A 21450-nucleotide genomic window follows, 5' to 3' on the forward strand; every position below is an offset into this window, starting at 1 on the left:
ATATATATATATATATATATATATATATAAATATATATAAATATATATAAAAATAAAAAATTACAATAAGTTTACCAAGGTAATCAAAATGGTAAATTTAAAACATATTATAAATATTAAAGAGTTAATATTTACAAGTAAAGTAATCTCAACCAGATGTAAAAGCACAATAAAACCGAAAAGGAAATAGAGCTTATAATATGAACAAATGATTAATAAAAAGAGTGAGGTAAGGGGAATAGGAAGTAAAAGAAAAATTATAAAAAAGATTTCACATGAATGGATACTCCGGTGAAGGGTAAAAAATCCATTCATGTGAAATCTTTTTATCATGTTTTCTTGTACCTCCTATTCCCCTTACCTCACCTTTTTTTAACCAAGTAAGATATGTGACTTACTTGTAGTTTCATTAAATACTTTTATGTGCAAAATCCGATCCTGCATTTTGGTAATTCCTGCTCTCTGATGAGAAGGAGTGTATTTCTTCGAAACTCCGTGGATTAAGGACTATTTAAATATTTTTTAAACTCTTTTTCAAGATGTCTTTTAACATGTTTTATTAATCATTTTTTTTCATATATATATATATATATATATATATATATATATTGATATACATATATATATATATTGATATATATATATATTGCTATATATGTATTGATATATATATGGATACATATATATATTGATATATATTGATATATATATATATATTGATATATATATGGATATATATATATATATATATATATATATATATATATATATATATATATATATATATATACATCTATTCATAAGTTTTTTTTTTTATTTCGGTCTCAATTCAAGCTTATGCCCACAAGTCATATAGAGCTTTTTTTTTTTGAACTCGCAACTTTATAATGCATAAAAATCGATAGAACATTAACTCTATAATAATATATAATCTGCAAGAATTAAAATATAGGATTTAAGCGTACATTACGAACGAGCCTTACTGGATGTTCGTACTAGCTTAAATAAATACTTTTGCAGTTTTAACGAAAAAAAAAGCTAGAATATTATCAGAGCGTTTCCATTTACACTAAAAATCTACAGAATTCCAACATCAATATATAACATATGAATGAGCTCCCTGCGGAATTTCCACAGGTCCCGCTAGAAAAGGTATGAATGCTATAAGAATTAATACATATTTGTAAGACGAATACAGGTAAATATAAGTAAAACATATTTTCCCACGTTTAATTATTGGTGTGTAATTTTCTTTATATTGCCACAGGTTATATAATAAGAATATATTTTCAAATTTCGTAAAATATTTCAAACATACTTAGCTATATAAATGATTAATGTCACATCAAGGGCATGTGTAAATATCTAATCCTCCTGAAAAAGAGTGTATGAAGCATGCATATATGAATATATTCCAAAATATTAGATGTAGCATTGCCATTATGTATATTATTGACTTTCGGAATGTAACTTATTAATTATTGATTAGATAGCTTATCTTCTCATATATTACAAAAGATAAGAACAGAGTATATTTTACTTTAAAAAAAGGTTGACGGTGTTTTAAAATTAAATAAATAGACCGCGTTCACGATAATTTATGCAACGAATACAGAAAGAAGATGAAATTTAAAATGACAGTCGTGCAATATAGACATCTCTATAATTATGCGCAAAGCGTAGTAAAAGGCTGGTTGTGGACCAGCAGAGCTTAAAAGAATACGTATCTGTCACCCAAGGTGCTAAATTTTAAAAAAAGATACACCGAATAAAAAACAAAACAAATAGATCATATATTATCTTTGGTTCAGTTCATTTATTTATATTCAAAATTTAAAATTCAGTTATTTTTCTGTCTTGTAAATGTTTACGCAACTCGCATTTATTTTCCAGTGTATATATAATAATACACTACCGAATAATTGGAACATTTCTTGCATTGACCTTTACATAATACCAAGCATGCCAACATATATTCATCCAAACTCATTATCTCTGGCTCTATCTCTCCTTGTTTTCCCAGTCTCGCGTATACACCTCCCATTTCATTCAATCATTCACACGTAAACAAAAGGCATGCGAATATACATTATAATACCTGACAAGTATACATTGAGGCGGTCTGTACATGTAGGCATATTACAAATATACAAAATAAAAAAAGAAAAATTGCAATAATACGAATACATTCACAGAACGAAACGTTTCTTTTATATTATTTTGGTCATATTTTGATCACGTAATTTCGGTCCTCTCATATTAAAAATAATAATATAAAAACAATTCGAAAAATAATGTCGGAAATAAAAATACAAAGCCGAAAACGGCTTAATGTTTTATTACGAGCATACACAAATTCCCGACATTTTATTTATATTTATTAATGGCGATAATAATTGCGTATCACATCGATACTACATACTATTTCACAGTCAGGCTTTGTTCGAATTCTTGTCTAGCTCAAAACAAAAATAAAAAATCACCCTCCATGAAATTCAGACATTAAAGAATAGTGGAAAAACAGGGAATTTTAGGTAGCAGTATGTAAACGTTAGAAAAACATGAACTTTATGTATGCATATATATATATATATATATATATATATATATATATATATATATATATATATATATATATATAGAGAGAGAGAGAGAGAGAGAGAGAGAGAGAGAGATTAATGAAGTAAAGAGAGCGTAATGATTTTACTCCAGAGGATATTCTGCTTATTATAAAATCGCCTATATGGTTGTTTATAGCTTACTTTTTCAATCCTCATAAGTCAGTATATATGCATCTGTCTATATATATATATATATATATATATATATATATATATATATACATATATATACATATATATATATATACATATATATATATATGTATATATATATATATATATATATAAAGAGAAAGAGAGAGGGAGAAAGAGAGATAGAGAATAAATGACAAAAAAGTTATATTCCAAAATTCATGATGTTGACTATCTCATAATTTATTCCTTTAATTCAGTTCACTTATGCCATTCTTGACGATATCCTTTCTGTAGCGCAAAAGCACTCTCTTAATTATTATATCGATCAGTGAAACTATTATGCCCTTAACTCATCAGAAGAAATAGCAACAATCAATTTGTCAAAAGTAATTCAATATGGCGTAATTGATAAAGATAAAGGAAACTGCAGCTTCTCTTACAATTTTGACGGATGGATTGTTACTATTCCTTCTGCTGAGTTAAGGGCATAACAGATTCACTGATTGATATATAAAAAAAGGTGATTGATTTTGCGCTACGTAACAGATACTGTCAAGAATTATATAAGTCAACTGAATTAGTGGAATTAATGATAATTTGGTACACATCATAATTTGAGATTAACACTTTTTGTAATTTATTCTATACATTGCTCTGTAATTACATTGTACTCCTTATATAAGGATTTATGTATAATAAGAAAATTTATTTCTACAGAAATATATATATATATAAAATATATATACACGTATATATATTATATATATACACACACATATATATATATATATATATGCAATTATATGTTTATCATATATAATTCGAACGGAAATATATATATATATATATATATATATATATATATATATGTGTGTGTGTGTGTGTGTGCGTGTATGTATGTATATATATATATATATATATATATATATATATATATATATATATATATATATATATTATATATATATACACAGACAGATAGATGGATAGATGGATAGATCGAAAGATAAATTTATATGGATATTCACATGATTTTCATGAGTCGGAACTTAATATATCGTGTTGCAATTTAGTTTTTATAATTTTATACTAGTTAGGCAATGCCTTGATTATTCATTTAGCTGAAGCAGCGGCATATATATATATATATATATATATATATATATATATATATATATATACATGTAGTTATTTATTTTTGTCAATATTTGCAATTTTATTTAATTATAGAGATAAGATATACTCATCTACTCTGGACAGTTTCTTGAATCATAGAGGAGTCATATATTTCTAACATTGCCGTACCTGATATATAGTATCATATGATTGTTCATCCCTGTTTTAATCCACATTTAAATGTTTCTGTTACCTATGTAATTATTTCGTTTCAAAGACGCATATGTACACCAAATCGCAAAAACAACTATACACGTATATAGGCAGACATATAGAACGCGTGATTGCGTACAGACATTCAATTACAGTTTACGCGATTATATTTATGACACAGGGTGTGTCAGGTAAGCAGGCATAGTCGCGAAATTTTAGAATGGTAGGCGTTATCGGTCACGATTGCAACACTGCCGTGAGCGATTTACTTCATCTTTTTTTTTTGACCACATGCTTTGTTTTTACTCAGTCTCATTAATTCCTTTTTCAATTAGTATATTGTTTATTTAATATATTATGTTATTCTTTTCTTTTTTATTTAATTTCTGTGTTTTTTTTTTTTTTTGTTTTTTTTTGTAAATTTTATTAAGCAGAAAAGAATGGCCATTATGTTGTACACGGGGAATCAACTAGCATCACATTGCATTACTTGAGTAAAAATAAGCATTTTATAATCATTTACTGTAGCAGAAGCTTGTGAAGAAGACGAAAAAGTTAATGTTTGTAATAAATTATTTTCAGCCAAAAAATTAAATACTTTTGTGTTCGTTAAAAAAAAGGCGATATGAATGTGAAAAATATGGTTTTTGTACGTGTGTTGTTTAGATTTCAGTGTGTAATAATAAATCCATTTCATCATATTATATTAAGCCAGGATTTTTTTTCCATATAATATTTTGTATAATTTCCGATTGCGAAAATGTTTTAATATTAAGGTTGTTTCTTAATATCCAATATGGATAAATACATAGAAATATATACATTTATTATATTATGCAGTAAATTAATCTTACATTTGGAGATTAAATACTTGTTTATATTTATGTATGTATATATATATACACATATATATATATATATATATATATATATATATATATTATTTACTTGACAGTGTGTGAATACTCTTAAAGAACTCCCTTTTGTGTGGACTGTAGGCAAACTATTGAGAATTTTTTAACACCGTACTCCTTTACATGTATACACTGATATAATTAATGGCCGGTAACGCTATTAACAAATAATGGAGAAAAAACACAAAAAATCCCAGAAACTGATTCTATGTCTAATAATACTAAGCTAGCAATGATAACGGTATACATTGCTTGACATGTACCTAACTGAACGATCAAAACCGTTTATTTATAGCGTGCTCTTTTTTTTTTTTTTCAAATTTTAATTACATTAATTTAAACTAGAAACGTAAAAGTAAAAAAAAAAATGTTGGGTTTAATATTTACAATGGAATTGAAAGCTAGCGAGCAAATACAAGTGCTGCGAACTTTCAGATCTGTACATTTCGTTGTGATCAGCTACCATCTATATAATAATATCCAACTAGGATTTTATTCCGCCTCCGGGTGATTTTAAATATAATATTTTGAAATTCAAATTAAACATCAAAATCAACCGTTTGACTCCAGTTGTGAATTTAGTATGACGCGTTTAGCAAGTTTCTATCCAAAAGAATTAATGTCGCAATATTCATTATGCATTGCTTGAGATTGTCGGACTGACTTCCTCATCTTAGTTGTTATAATCACAACGTTTCGGCCGTTTTGCCCTCCGGCCTTCATCAGGTGGTTTGTATCGAACTGGGGAACCGTTTGTTAGGAGTCTCGAACCCAACCCTTTATTATTATTACGGGGGTACCGTGTTCGGACTAGATAGGCTCTGGGACATAGTTGCTGATTCTCTGTTTTCAATGTCACTTTTCACTGCCTTCGTTCAGGATTGCACCTTTGGGTAACTGTAAACTTTGATACAACGTCTATGACCACTCGGCCATATGTCAGTAGGACACTTATTAGTTGTTTTTTGTTAATATTAAACCTATGTTGTTATTCAAGGTTTTCTCTCTCTATCAGAGGTCTCCAAATTAAGGCCGGAGGGAAAAACGGCCGAAACGTTGTGACTATAACACCCAAGATGAGGAAGTCAGTCCGACAATCTCAATCAATGAAAACACCTCATCTCAAAAATACAGACAATTACTATTTATTATGCATTTCAGACTTCTAAGATGACAATAAAGTATATATATGCGTATCAGTCTATACCAGAGATTCTCTTGTTTAAAATATGGCAGTTGAATTTTCCATATGTTTGTCACAGAAAATAGATGTAATATAAAACTAGTTTAGATGGTTATGTGTATTTGTTTATGATTAATTGGTTATGATTATTTGGACTAATTTACCTGGCGATGTGTTATTTTAGTTTCTGTTAAGACAAAATAGGTTATCATTATGCAAATAACTGCTTTATGGTGAAATGCTTATCCTTGTGTGGACGTGCCATATAAAATACATATAAAAAAGTAAGACCACAGGCTCTAGCGTTAAGATTCATACCACCCTATATAGGCGTGTATGCGTACACGCACCCACACGAACGCACACAACTACACACATACACATATATATGTATGCATAAAAGATACATATTAGACATGAATATTTTCATATGCATGCAGTAAAAGAAAATCATATATGAATATACTCATAAATGAACAAGTACATTTATGTATACACATTCTTACGCAGTTATATATATATATATATATATATATATATATATATACATATATATATTAAATGCATAATACAAACGATTGTATTAATTCTTACATATGCCTTTGCACAAAAGCACTTCTTTACGAACAATCTCAGGCGCCCATACACGCACACAAACACACATACAAACACACCCACACACACACATATATATATATATATATATATATATATATATATATATATACATATATATATATATATATATATATATATATATACCATAATATAGTATGCATATAATATATACACGTACATATATATACACACACAAGGATAATTTATCATATATAATTCAAAGGTATATATATATGTATATGTGTATATATATATATATATATATATATATATATATATATATATATATATATATATATATATTCACATTATTTTCATAAATCGGAGCTATATATTGTGTTGCAATATAGTTTTAATAATTCTCGAAGTGTTTCCTAGTTATGCAATACCTCGATTATTCATTTAGCTTAAGCAGCGGCACATCGATATATATATATATATATATATATATATATATATATATATATATATATATATATTATATATATATATATATAAGTTTTTTGGCATAATCCATATTTAATCTGGGTATGATCACATGCTATACCCATAATAAATGTTATGCCAATTTTGAAGAAAATTCCATACACCATTCAATAGGGACACTTAGAAAAAATATATACATCTATTCATATAACACAGTAATATTTTCTCATTAAGTTCTGTATTTTACATCAAACGTTATGAAAACGATATTTTTCCAAATGATGATAGCCATGAAAAATAACTTTTTTCATCAATCAGTTTTATACTATTTCAGTCTGGGTAGCCCCGTTTTCAATGTTTATTTAGAGAATTTTTTATTGGTGTGTTTTGTCCTTTGGAAATTTATTTTTTAGTAAATGTAAAAGATAGGGCAGTGTATTTATTTTTTTACTACGGCCACTCAAAATCTCTTTGTACCATTTCGTAAAATTTTGCATTGAAAGGTCTGTAAAAATCCCTTAAACGTTGAATGACTTTTGGATCAATAGGCGGGTGCTGTCGACCCTTCGTCTTACCGAGACAATGCGGGTGTCCGCTGCCTTCGGGCTTTTTCAGACACGGGAATCCCTTCGTCTCATTGAAAAAGAAATGTTTCTCGTTTATAATTCTTTTCAAACCTAGAAAATCTTGCAGCAAAGCCATTTCCCCGGCTGGGTCGGTGATGAGTTTTTCGCCACTCACGAAGTGCATCTGCGAGAGCGGAAAGTACTTGAGCCAGAGTTCGAGGTGCTTGGCGTACACACCGATCCGTATTGCGCCCCACGACGTGTCTACAATCCGCGTGTTGTTATTAACAAACACCATTTGCTCAAAAGGGCGTACCATGCGCCGTTTGCTCATTGTTTGCGTGTAGTCCGAAATAGAACGTGTTACAGGATCACGGACCACAACAATCAATTTTATTTTTGGGGACATGTTGTAAATCCTACGCGGTACATCTCGAGTCACAAAGTAGCTGGGCGTCTTCTCCATCGAAATCTGACCTTCTATCGTCAATGGCATCTTGCTTCTGCAATACAATTAAAGAAAAAGTCAATTAAATATTATAATAACACAAATCCGCTTTTGCAAAGAAAATAATTGAAATTAAAAAAAATACGTTTACAATTGGTATATTCATTGAAATTGAATTAACAAACATAATATTAAAATATAACCTCGAATCATGCATAAATAATATGAACAAGTGAATATTTCAATTTCGGTCAAAAAATAATTATATAAAATATAGATAGACTATCTAGATATTTTTGTTTGTTGTTGTCGCATAGAAACTCGTATTTTTTTTTTGATTGAAAGAAAAGTTGTTTTGATTCATTTATTTTTATGGGGTTCCAGCGCATCGACAACAAAAGAGCTTTTTTTTTTGTTACCCAATCTGCCGAAATATCTAGTTGGTAATTTGTTACATACTTTTATATGGGGGGTATTTAGTTATTTTATTTTTAAAAGTGTTGTGGAGGTATCGACCAAAGTGCTCAATATCATAAGTATAGCAGCTGCGTCCAAACCGTACGCCATGTCCACCCGTGCGGCTACCAGTTATCAACGCTTGTCTATAATATGACTTTTAATATTAATAATTGCCACTATGGGCGTATGTGTGTGTGTGTGTGTGTTTGTGTGGGTGTTTCCGTATGTCCACTAAAAACTTTCGTCATCCGCATCGAACCTTGATGAAACCGGTATGATCTGAAAGATCAGTCTCTCGGACACATAATATCTTACAATTAAAAAAAAAAGAAAATTCTTTGGTGGTCAACTGGACGAAATTTGCAAAGAGCGGTCACTTTTTACGTCAATATTGTTGTAAGTGACGGGCGCCTAGTAACCTAAATGTATGTTTAAAAATGTTATTTTTAAGTTGTTGTGACCGTGACAACTCACGCGTTAGCTTTTTTATTTTCCTTTTTCGCGTGTCATGTTCGAGTCTGTTTATTATAGCTATGTTTTTTGACGGGCACATGGTCACTCGCTGCTTTTTTTTGTTGAAAAAAAAAAGTTGTTTTGATGTATTTATCTTTTTTGGGGTGATTCCAGCGTAGGGGAAACAAAAGTGATTCCCTTCGTATCTCGTAGAGATGTTGTCACATGTTTCTACTTTTGGGAGTGATTCCGTATATTTATTTTTGAAATTATTGCAGGTAAACCAACGAAAGTGCTCAATATCCTTACGAGAGCAACTATGTTCAAACCATACTCAATGCCCCCCCTGTGTGCACTAATACACCAAATGTAATACACGATTCCTATAAGTACATATAAATTTATTAAAGATCAATTACTGATGCAGGTATGAATGAAAATATTAAGATTTATAAGAGTATTTAATCATTTAATCTGTATTTACACACACACACACACACACACACACACATATATATATATGTATATATATATATATATATATATATATATATATATATATATATATATATATATATATATATATATTTAATATTACTATTTAAATACTGAACTGTACAGTATGGCAAAATGAATAGGGTGTTCCCCAAGAATCACACCCCATACGTTTAAGGTATCACGGCTGTTTATTTCAATACAGCCGGTAAATATAGATTATAAAAATACACGTGTGTATTAAATATTCTATCGCGTACACCGATGTATCTGGCTTAAAAGCAGGTTAGCCAAACAGCACGCTTCAATGCATCGCGTTATTTACTCACTTTCCGAAATGAAACAGTTTGTGGATCTTATCAGCGTGAAACAGTAGGCATTAGACCCCCAGTTTGTCGTTGACATTTTCTTTAACATTGGATAATCTACCTTAGTATCGTTTGGATTTTTTTTAATAATTTATTTCTGATCTTTTTTTTTTAAATAGATTTGTGTCATTTGCGCAGCAGTTATATAAACATCGTCCATCTATAAATGTGTGATGACTCAGTGATTCTTAGGAAAGACACATTACTAAATTTTGCTACGATGAACAAATGTTCTTAACATATCAAAGTATTACAGCATGGTTGACACGCTGTGTCTTGATAATATGAAACTAAATATGTTAACACAGAATAAGCAGTCAAGAAAACTTTAACAACCGAAAGAGTATATCGCAAATGCTTGTTCATATTTCCAGGTGAAAATTATTCTATTGAAAAGCGAATCCCCTTAATTATCGATTATATTACGTGTAATTTATCTCCGTTGGTTTCTGTCACTTAAAGATGGGTGGTTTTTAACGTCGTTCATATTTGAATAACATAAATCATGATATCTGCAGAGTTGTTTTCAAGATAGGTGTGTTTTTTTCGGAATCGTTCGTGTTTTTTAAAACTCAATTAACATAGATAATACACTAAGTCAGTTAGAAACACTTGTTTGCCTTTAATTCTCATTTTCTTTTATTTTAATAATGGAAATAAAGTTTAGATCGATTTGCATTCTTTCAATTTGCAACAAATATATATTTTCAAGTTAATTGAGAACTGTGAATATATGGTAGCCAATATACATTAAATCGTGTATGTAGTATAAAAAAAACACTCCAGCACTCAAGGCTAACTTTGGATATTTAAAACAAAAATAGAGAGTGACAAAGAGAGAGCCTTTCACTTCTGATCCTTCAGGGAACTAAAGTACTCAAGCATACTCAAGTGTGTATATATGATGGCAGATGTGAGTTATGTACATTAATAGGCATATATAGAGAAAAAGTATAGTCGTTGTAGATAGAAAGAAGTTGATAGTTAGAGAGAATAGGATAACAATTAAAAGAAATGTATTCTTCAATTATTTTATATTTCTACGACGTGAGCAGGAACAAAACCTAATATGTAAGTACGATATAAGAGACAATTAATAGATTCAGTAAAAATCTTATATCTTTGTTAACACAGTAGATTAACCAATAACATTTCCTATATAAGTGTATTTTTGTGCTCGTAATTCGAATACGGTACTGAAAATCTCAAGAAATAAATGACTTCTAAATAATCTGCTGTAGATGCACATACATATGCTGCAATTCATTTAAAATATAAAGTATTCATTTAAAGAAATAACAAATAAATAAAATCTAAATCTAGGACTGGTTAAAATGCATATATTGCAATTTGCCTTTGGTATTATTGTAGATTAATAACTTCCGCTTACCCTAACTCTATTTGACCACCTCTCCAAAATATGATTTTAACTTTTTAGGCAATCACGCTTGAAAATCTTTAATAAAAGAAAAACAAGTATTATTTTAAAATTAAATATTATTTCCCGATTTTGAGCCATTCGGTCGTTTTAGGGAACTTACCCATTTTCAGTGAGGGGCTTGCCACTTGAACTTAGAGTTATTATTAGCGCGTAAGTTGGTAAATTCCAATGCTATTTTATCGATATATTTTGTCTTTAGTAAAATGCATTGAATATTTTCATACTCGTCAAGATTATATCTCTAAATTTTCAGTGTTTCTCTTGGATATTTATAGAATATATATTTACAGAGCTATCGAGGACTCATCCTCATTAAATCTAATTGCAAATATATATTTGTGTTAAATTTAAATGTAAATATGTTTAATCAATAATCTTCATTTATACTCCAAGAGTACAGCCATGTTAATCGATGACTTCTCAGACAAGGGACGTAATTGTACATGTTCTTTGTCTTCATTACAAAACGGAATTCTGCCATACATTTGTCACATAGTAATATAACAATTGCAATCTACTGCCAGATTCATCAAACGGGTTGAATTAAAGTCAAACAAAAAGGGCGCATCGTCCAATTATTTCTGATGAGTTCTTCATACGACGCTGGATATGTGTATGTACCCTTATTATAGTATTATTGTATATTTGCCTACGGAAAAGGAATTGATTTTCTTTAATGCATACATTTTAATGTTTTATATACACACGCTCACACACACACACATATATATATATATATATATATATATATATATATATATATATATATATATATATATATATATATATATATATGTGTGTGTGTGTATGTGTGCTTATTTGTGCCTGTGGATATGTGTCTGTGTGGCTGTGTGTGTATCTGTGGTTATGTGTTTGAGCAATGCACGCCGTAATTCAATCTTTTTTCCAAATTGTATGAAGAAAAATATAATTGAACCTAATTTTTCTGTATTGGTATTTTGTGTAATTCTGGTCCTTAACTCATTATGACGAGAAGCATTTAGTTTATAAATGCATTGGCCTAAGAATGTTTTACTTTGAATTTCCCATTTTAGCTTTTCCTCATTGTTTTTACTATACAATACATTTACATATAACATATATTGCTCATCTTTCATTTTATATTATTGTTTTTCCACCCTTGATAAGTTTGAAATTATCTTATCTTAATATTTTTTAAGAATTACTCCTTGAGGATAATGTTATTTTTATACATACATATATATATATATATATATATATATATGAGTGTGTGTGTGTATGCATGTGTGTATGGGTGTGTTGATGTGGTGTGTGTATTAAGCTCGGCAGTTCTTAATACGTGAGTTATACTATTAGCAAAGTATGAACATTTATTCATGGTGATGAAACAGCTACATAAATGCACATGTTGATATCTACGGCCATTGTTATACTTAGTTCATATTTTCCGGAAGTTGTTTATTTTCAGAAAAAAAAAATACTCCTGAATTACATCTAGCAAGTAGAACAGTTTGTCTACATCGTATGTCGCCTAACAAGAGTAAACCGCGATGTAATTCTACAAAACCTGTTATCGGAAAACATTAAAGTAATATCATATCTACTAACGATTTTAGAAAATATCTAGATTGAAAATTGTAATGTTACTACGTGAAAAAAAATAGTTCGTAATGAAGAGAATCCTTCAGATCTATGCACGTACACAGTTGAGGTTTTTCTCGCTTTGAGATTTATAATTAAGAACCTTTATTTTTATTTATTTAAAAGTTATGCAAACACACCTTGTTGATATACTTAGCCATGGCCATGCGGGAGACTACATGAAGGTAAACGAAATTGAAAATACCTTTGAGAAACGAGCATGAATTAATTACTTATTTATATTTAATTTTTCTTATTAGATGATTGGCTTAATTTAATTATTATGGTTGAATGTAGTTTATGCATAATATGTACATTCTTCACTAGAAAATATTTGTATAACTATATATATATATATATATATATATATATATATATATATATATATATATATATATATATATATATATATATATACAGAGAGAGAGAGAGGCAGACAGACAAACTGACAGAGACATAGATAGATTGATAGGTAGATAGATAGATAGCTTAAGCCTCTGTCCCATCGACGAAATGGAGCAGCCCTCTGCCTGTTCTACAAGTACTTTAACGGTGAATGATCCGACTAACTGCAAGAACCCTTACTCTCTCCACGTAAATACCCCCGACAAATCTGACTAGCAGCTTAATCCCACCCCTTGACAATAGAAATCCCTAGATATAAGAGAGCCTTCTACTCACGTAGTTTCTTCCCCAGAACCGTTAGACTTTGGAATTCCCTTCCGGGTTCCTGCTTCCCCCATTGTACTGACATGCAGAAGTTAATGTGTAACGTGAACAAGCATCTTGCTGCCCAGCTCTCCGCATAGTACAATGTAGATTATGGCATTGATAGTATCCCCCTACACCAACGTAGCAATGTGTCTGTTTTTTGTGTGAAAATGTAATAGAAAATGTAGATAGTTAATGTGACTTTGTTCGTGTCTGTGAAAAAAATCTCTATCAAACTCGTCTACAAATATTATATAATAGAGATTGAAAATAATATATAGAGTATTTGCACTTGTAGCACACTTCCAATCTGTTTTTTGGCCAAAGAAAATGCAACTAAGAGGTAAACATTGAGAAAAGTTTACCTGGGCAGTTTAAGCCGAAAACAAAATTACCCATACAAAATTAAACATTCATAGATCAAAGTCGCTTATTTCATAATTTTTCGTATCCATCTTTAACGAGCTCAGATAGTAACAAAACTGGACAGATAAATAACTACTAAGATCAAATATTCTTGGGTCAATACTAAGGGAAGTTTTGTAATCATAACTATATATTTTATAATAATCCATATAGAATAGGATCAATAATAATAAATGTATATATATATATATATATATATATATATATATATATATATATATATATATATATATATATATATATATACATTTTGTACCAGGCAACGCTGGGCTGCCTACTATCTAATGTAAAGCAATCTGAGGGTGTGTCAACTTAAATCATAAAAGAAATTATATCCCAGACAACAATGACTAGATTCTGAAACGCCACAATAACTTTTTAATATAGAGATTTAAAATAAACTTCTTCTACATTCTCTCATCTCCCCCCCAAAAAAAAGTAACTCTATTTTCCCGTTAATATATATATATATATATATATATATATATATATATATATATATATATATACATATATATATATAAACGGTATTCATCAATCACCGTTAATATCCCTGCCAAAAGTAACCTTTAAATTAAACGCTACAACTTAGTGTCGGCGGTGGCATGAAAGCCCATATGGCAAACTCACAAACATCCTTGTCGATTTTTTCTTCTCCGCTAATGTCTGTCAAATGGCATTTATACAAAAGGCTAAGTGTGCGGACTAAAAAGAAGCAACAAAAACCGCCCTTTGATCTCAATAAGGTCCCGTTTTATTCTTTGTCCCATCTACGTGCCACACCCGATTCAAGAACAGCTAACCCGAATTTAAAAGCGGATGATATATTTTTGGCAAAAGATGGTGTTTAATATGAATGCAACAATTAGACAGTTGACATTTGAAGAGTTATTATCTTTCCTTTGTTTTAATCTCTCTCATTATCTATATGTATGTATGTATATATACACACACGCATATATAAGTACATATATATATATATATATATACACACTCATATATATATACATATACATATATATATTGTATCTATGTGCCATATATAATTTTCATATTGTATATATTATATATATATATATGTATATATATTGATCGGTGCACTTTTATATGTTCCAATTATATATATGATATATAATTCACATACACACATGTTCACAATATTTACCAGTTGTTGACTTTAGTATCTTGAGTGTGGCTCTCCTTTCGATAGTAAACCTTTAGTTATTTTAATAATGTATAATTTATAGATTACGTATTTTCTGTCTGACTTTTTTTAATGAAATTTATGTATAAATATAAAGTCACTGTTTTCCAAATGACGTATGTTTTTCTAGTCTTGGTGTCGTCTTTGTCGAAGTGAAATAAGCCAATTACAAGACCTTTATATTTTTTGTAGTATTTTATTTTTTTTTCTAAACATCACTTGCCGTAATTTATAATTCATACCAAAATAAAGTTGTATTTCATTCTAACCTGGGCGCCCTTTATGTCTAAGTGAAATTAGTCAATTACCAGACGTTTATCTTATTTGAGCTTTTTGATTTTTTGTAAATATCACTTGCCATTTTTTACAATTCATATCCAGATAATATTAAGTTAAAACCTATAAAACCCAGGAAATATTTTTACCGAAATAGTCGTCTATAATTACACGTTTTCGTGAATATAACTTGAAAACATAAAACTAACTAGATAACGATTATATTAAAATTTTTATACCGTGATTATACAGTATTTTTTCTTGGTATTGACACACCTTTTAGAGCACCTTTTCCATTCAAGATATATGTTCTTATAATTGTAATAATCAGCACCTTAATTATTTTCTCCGTTAAATATTTTTGGCCCAATTTTTTTATAGAAACAGTATTTGAAGTTAAATCATGACACAATTGACTTGCTATTTTTATTTGAAAACGTTTTGTCAATTAATTCAACATTTTAGTGATGCATATAAAATATTTTTTAGGAGAGAAAATATAACTTGACTAATATTAAATCTATTTAAAAAAAATAAAGACTATAGCTTTATATTAAACTGAAGAAAGAAAACTTCCCTGAGGTTTCAGGACTCATTTTAGTCGAGATATTATTCTGAGCATTTCAAACTAGATGTTATTTTCGATAGAAGCACGAAGAAGAGTTTGATGCTAATATGTAGCTCACAGTTGAAGTTGTATCATGTGTGGGTAATATTATTATAGACCAGTTGATTATTGAAGTTCAAGATTAGTATTTCTGGGGCTGTTGAAGAGGTCACTACCTTCTTGATTTACTTTGTTTGTGACAAGGAACTGTCATGGGGAAATAGTATTCGCCATTTGCGACGGATTCTTCAATTTACGTTTGCAGAAATCTTTACATTGTCATATGTACTGAGTGTGAACTCATTTGTTTTATTAACTGCCGCATACTTTTCTGTCTCTAATTCTACACCGGAATATCGTTTCAAACATCTTTTCTATAACTCTGCCTACTTTCTTAGAGGTTATATTTCCATATACTTTTGCGGCAAGTAAGCAAAGATTCCACGAATACGACCTTTGCGCGTCATCCAAGCAAACAAATTTAAAACGGAAGTCAAGTTTTCGCATGGCGATGCAAAAGAACAGGGTAAATCAACCGGATACAAAAGCAGATTAATTAACTCCTGTTATCAGCCGTGAATTTACTTTTTTTTTCATCCGGTTAGACAGTTTTTTTTCCGAAGACGGGTATCCGGCTTTTATGCTATGTTTCTAGTTCGACAGAACTTCTGCCGTTTTTCGAATCCGTTGAGTAATTAGATTCAACTGCTGGGAGCAAACATGCGGATTATGTTCTCATGGAAACTCGCAGGTGTTCGCCCGACTCGGCGAATGGAACCCTGATGATATACGCACACGTAGACATTTGCACAGTCATGCGAGCGATGACAGGATGATAGCTTACACATAGATGTACAAGTAAATATCTATCCGTATATTTATGCTAATTATGTTTATATTATATATATATATATATATGCATATATATATATATATGTATATGTATATATAATGTAACCTATAGATATATTTTGAAAGTTGAGTCATCTCTGTAGGATAATGTACAGACGGACAAGGATGTATGTATGTATATATATATATATATATACACATATATATATGTGTGTGTGTATACATATTATATATATATATGTTTGTATAAATAAATTATATATATATATATATTTGTATGTATATAATATGTATAATGACACGAACACACACAGGCACACACATATATGTGTATGTAACTGTGTGTAGTTCTGTGTGTGTCTGTGCTACAGTCCTGACTCATATTCACAAAATCATTCATAAGTCACATTAGCAAGTTTATGTTCAAATAATATATATATATATATATATATATATATATATATATATATATACGTACATGTGCATACATATATGCATATATTAACATATACGTATATATATAAATATATATTTATACACACACATTTCTACATTAGTGTTTATATAATTATAATAAGTACCAGTAGACCAACCCATGCACATATAAATATGTATATATATTAGGATGTAAAATCAAAGGATATAAATATTTAAACAACTGTGTTAAAAGCCACAAATACATTTACATAATTGCACAAACCTACTCTCTTTACATGTACAGTAAATTACGCAAGACAAGAAAGATTAAAAAAAAAAACATTACCAGTTCGATTAAGCAGAAATATAAATTTAGAAGTATATATGTATAGACGAACAAACTTATCCAGATTAAAAAGCTTAATATCAGTCGAAGACCTTAATATAAGAAGAAAAATACAAGGTATTGTAGAAATAGATTAACAATGATTAATTCAATATGAAAATAAACGTGGCAGATTCCCATTGAGTTTCGAAAACTTTGTAATTTAAAATGAGATTCAAAGCGGGACAACAGACAAAATAACTTCTATGGTCAAAGTAATTCAGAAAAAAAAATGCGGAATTACATTGACCATGGAAGGTTATTTTAGCATTTGACATGCCTGCATTCTTGTGTCTACATTTACATTCTTTTCTATTTGAACAGTATTAAAAAAGAAAGATGTCAAATGCCTCTCTGCGCAATACCTCTCCCACAGAAGAGACGTTGTGAGCCTGTTTTTTTTTAGTGTTATTTCCATGGCAAGTGCTCGTCTGAGCTCCAATCTCTGGTCCCCTCCCCAATCTTTTAAGAAAACACCCGTCGTGCTGGAGCCACTGTAAACAATTGTCCCCACTTTCTATCTGTGCCTAAATCAAAACGAAGATTCCATGAAAAAAAGCTTCTTTCTTAGAACAGCACGCCTGTGGAGCTCTGTTCCTCTGCCTGTTTCCCACCTGACTACAACTTGGATGTCTTTAAATCCAACGCAAACAAATTCCTGATGAACCGCCCCCTTAAGTAGACACTTTATGAAATCTCAACACTAATGTACAACCTACTGTACATGCAATAACCCTTGTCCCTGAGTGGCTTCCTGGTCTTGCTAAGTGGTGACCTCATTGTAAAAAAAAAAAAAAAATCAAAGGATTAGATTTTACTCCCGCACATTACTACAGGATTATTTACACAGAATTTCCATTTCTTCACTAAACCTGCATATTTATTAAATGGGTCCCAAAGGATATACTACGGAACATTTAACACTCACTTATCACTATTTTGAACTTTTGACTAACACTACATATTAAAAAGCAAACATCTAATACTTTTCATGGGATCCCCTTTAATTTTATCAATAATCATATACTTTTCTTTCATTTTTGTATTACAGGACTGTTTTAAAATAGGGATCACATCAGCACAAATAGATAGTTGTTGATACTAATTTATGTTCCTTTGAGGAGAAGAGCCATCGTTTGAAATTCAATTAAATAAGGAAGCTTTCACATTAATTTCATACTCCTTGTGTTGAATACAATGTAGATTTAATTTATATATATATATATATATATATATATATATATATATATATATATATATATATAAACATGTTTTATTAACTGTTCGCTCTTATATATACAAGCATAAAAAAGCATTGGAAATGCAAAAGGATATATGGATGGTATGCCAAAAAGTATACAAACAAGATAGCTATGAATGGTTAGGCACATGGAAATAGAATTGCATCAAAAGTATAGCCCTATAGTTTTTCTCCAATCTTCATTCCGTGCCATCATTACGGTTGTAAAAAGCTATAGGGCTATAATTTGGATGCAATTCTATTTCCATGTGCCTAGCCATTCATAGCTATCTTGTTTGTATACTTTTTGGCATTCCATCCCTATATCCTTTTGCATTTCCAATGCTTTTTTTATTCTTGTTAATTAGTATTTTTACTTACAGTCTTATTTTTAAACTTACATTCATGATAGTATTGTCTTTTTTAGGAGGCGGCTCATTGCCGCCTCCATTAGTAGCAGGTCGCTTCCTGCTGGGTTTTAGGTCTTTGGGTTTTGGGCCTTAGGAGTTGCTCTTGGTCCTCCATCGGTTCTATATTACATAGAGAGTGCTACCGCCTCTCTGATAAAACAGTTAGAGTATTATAAAGTTCTAAAATACCTTCACTATTAAATTTTTCTTGGTTCATTCTTTGGCGTTTTGGCAAAGATTTGGCAGTTTTTGATATTTATATTTATAATAGTTTGTGCATGAGGCAGCTTTTTCCCCTTAGGATCCCTGTTATACCGTGCTTTTGAGTCAGCACGTGAGGCATCCTTCTTTTTTTCTGGTTCTTTGTTATAAAGAGCACGTGAGGCAGCTTTTTCCCCTCGGAATCCCTGTTATACCGTGCTTTTGAGTCAGCACGCTAGGCAGCCTTCTTTTTTTCTGGTTCTTTGTTATAAAGAGGAGGCAGCCTTCTTTTTTCTGGTTCTTTGTTATAAAGAGCACGTGAGGCAGTTTTTCCCCTCAGAATCCCTGTTATAACGTGCTTTTGAGTCAGCACGTGAGGCAGCCTTCTTTTTTTCTGGTGCTTTGTTATAAAGAGCACGTGAGGCAGTTTCCCCCTCGAGATCCCTGTTATACCGTGCTTTTGAGTCAGCACGTGAGGCAGCCTTCTTTGCCTCAGGATTTGCATGATACTTAATTTTTATTATTTCAGCATTTTTCTGATAGTATTCTTTTTGCTCAGATAATACCTTGACTTTGTTTTTTTCATAGTCTATATTTCTCTGAGCTTTTTTTACTACGTGCTGACTTTTTTTAATAAATGTAAACATATAACATAGTTTGAGAGTAGTCATGTGTCTTTCTGCCAAGAGCGACAGACGTCAGTGTTAGCCGTGATCGTCTAGAGGTTAGGACCCCCACGTTGTGGCTGTGCTAACCTAGGTTCGAATCCTGGTCACAGCATTGACATTTTGTACATATTTTACAGTCCAAAATCTGAAGAATTATTTGTGTTTATAACATTGTTTTTTGACGTCGTACTTGCTGATAGGTTACTCTTATAACAATTTTGATCAAATGAGATAAAGATTTCGTGGTTTCATTAACGCTGGTGGGTTACTGTTTAAAGAAAAAACCTTAATGTTCATCTCAAATATTCAGCGTCCAAGAAATATAGGCCACTGACACACTGGAACGTCTGTGAGCATCGGGTGTATTATTTGGAGCTGTCCCTTTTGAGAGAAGTTCCGTGTTCGAAGTGGTCTGTCTACATTGGGTATATAGTGTTTAAAACTTGTTATTACACGTAATCTTATTTAATTATGGAGTTAGCTAAAAAGCGATGGGTCACTGCACTTCTCCGTGTAATGAGCAGTCGAATGATGCTTGAACTGTTGTCAGAGACCGTTCGTACACCGAGATACATCGTCTCAAAAGAAAGAAGAAAGCAGAAGAAGAAAGAAGAACAATTGGCTATTTTTGTACCCTTTTTTTGCTCTCTTTTGACATTTAAACCGACGTTCTGACACTCGCTGGATTCGTAAGACGCTTCTCTGTAAGAATATGTGCTTTTTGAAACTTATAAGTTGATTTTAGTTGAGATTTGGATAGTTTTGTTTTGTAGGCATATATAGGCGTGTACGGGCCATCCCTATATAGAGAGTGCTACCGCCTCTCTGATATATATATATATATATATATATATATATATATATATATATATATATATTAATATATATATATATATATATTAATATATATATATATGTTCATCTTAGTAGGACAAGTAAGGTAATTATATATATATATATATATATATATATAT

General features: G+C 30.2%; 1 protein-coding gene across 1 annotated transcript in view; it reads right to left on the reverse strand.

The window, feature by feature from the left end:
- Positions 1-7284: 7284 nt before the first annotated feature.
- LOC145293277 (uncharacterized) overlaps positions 7285-21450 on the reverse strand; it is a 183771-nt gene continuing 169605 nt past the window's right edge. The window contains exon 2 of the mRNA XM_080139877.1: positions 7285-8295. Coding sequence (XP_079996003.1) covers positions 7677-8295 — 619 coding nt within the window. The 3' untranslated portion in view covers positions 7285-7676. The remainder of the gene's footprint in view (positions 8296-21450) is intronic.

This window comes from Euprymna scolopes, chromosome 14 (assembly GCF_053919585.1).
Source record: "Euprymna scolopes isolate OS-2025 chromosome 14, ASM5391958v1, whole genome shotgun sequence".
In the NCBI taxonomy this organism is placed as follows: Eukaryota; Metazoa; Mollusca; class Cephalopoda; order Sepiida; family Sepiolidae; genus Euprymna; species Euprymna scolopes.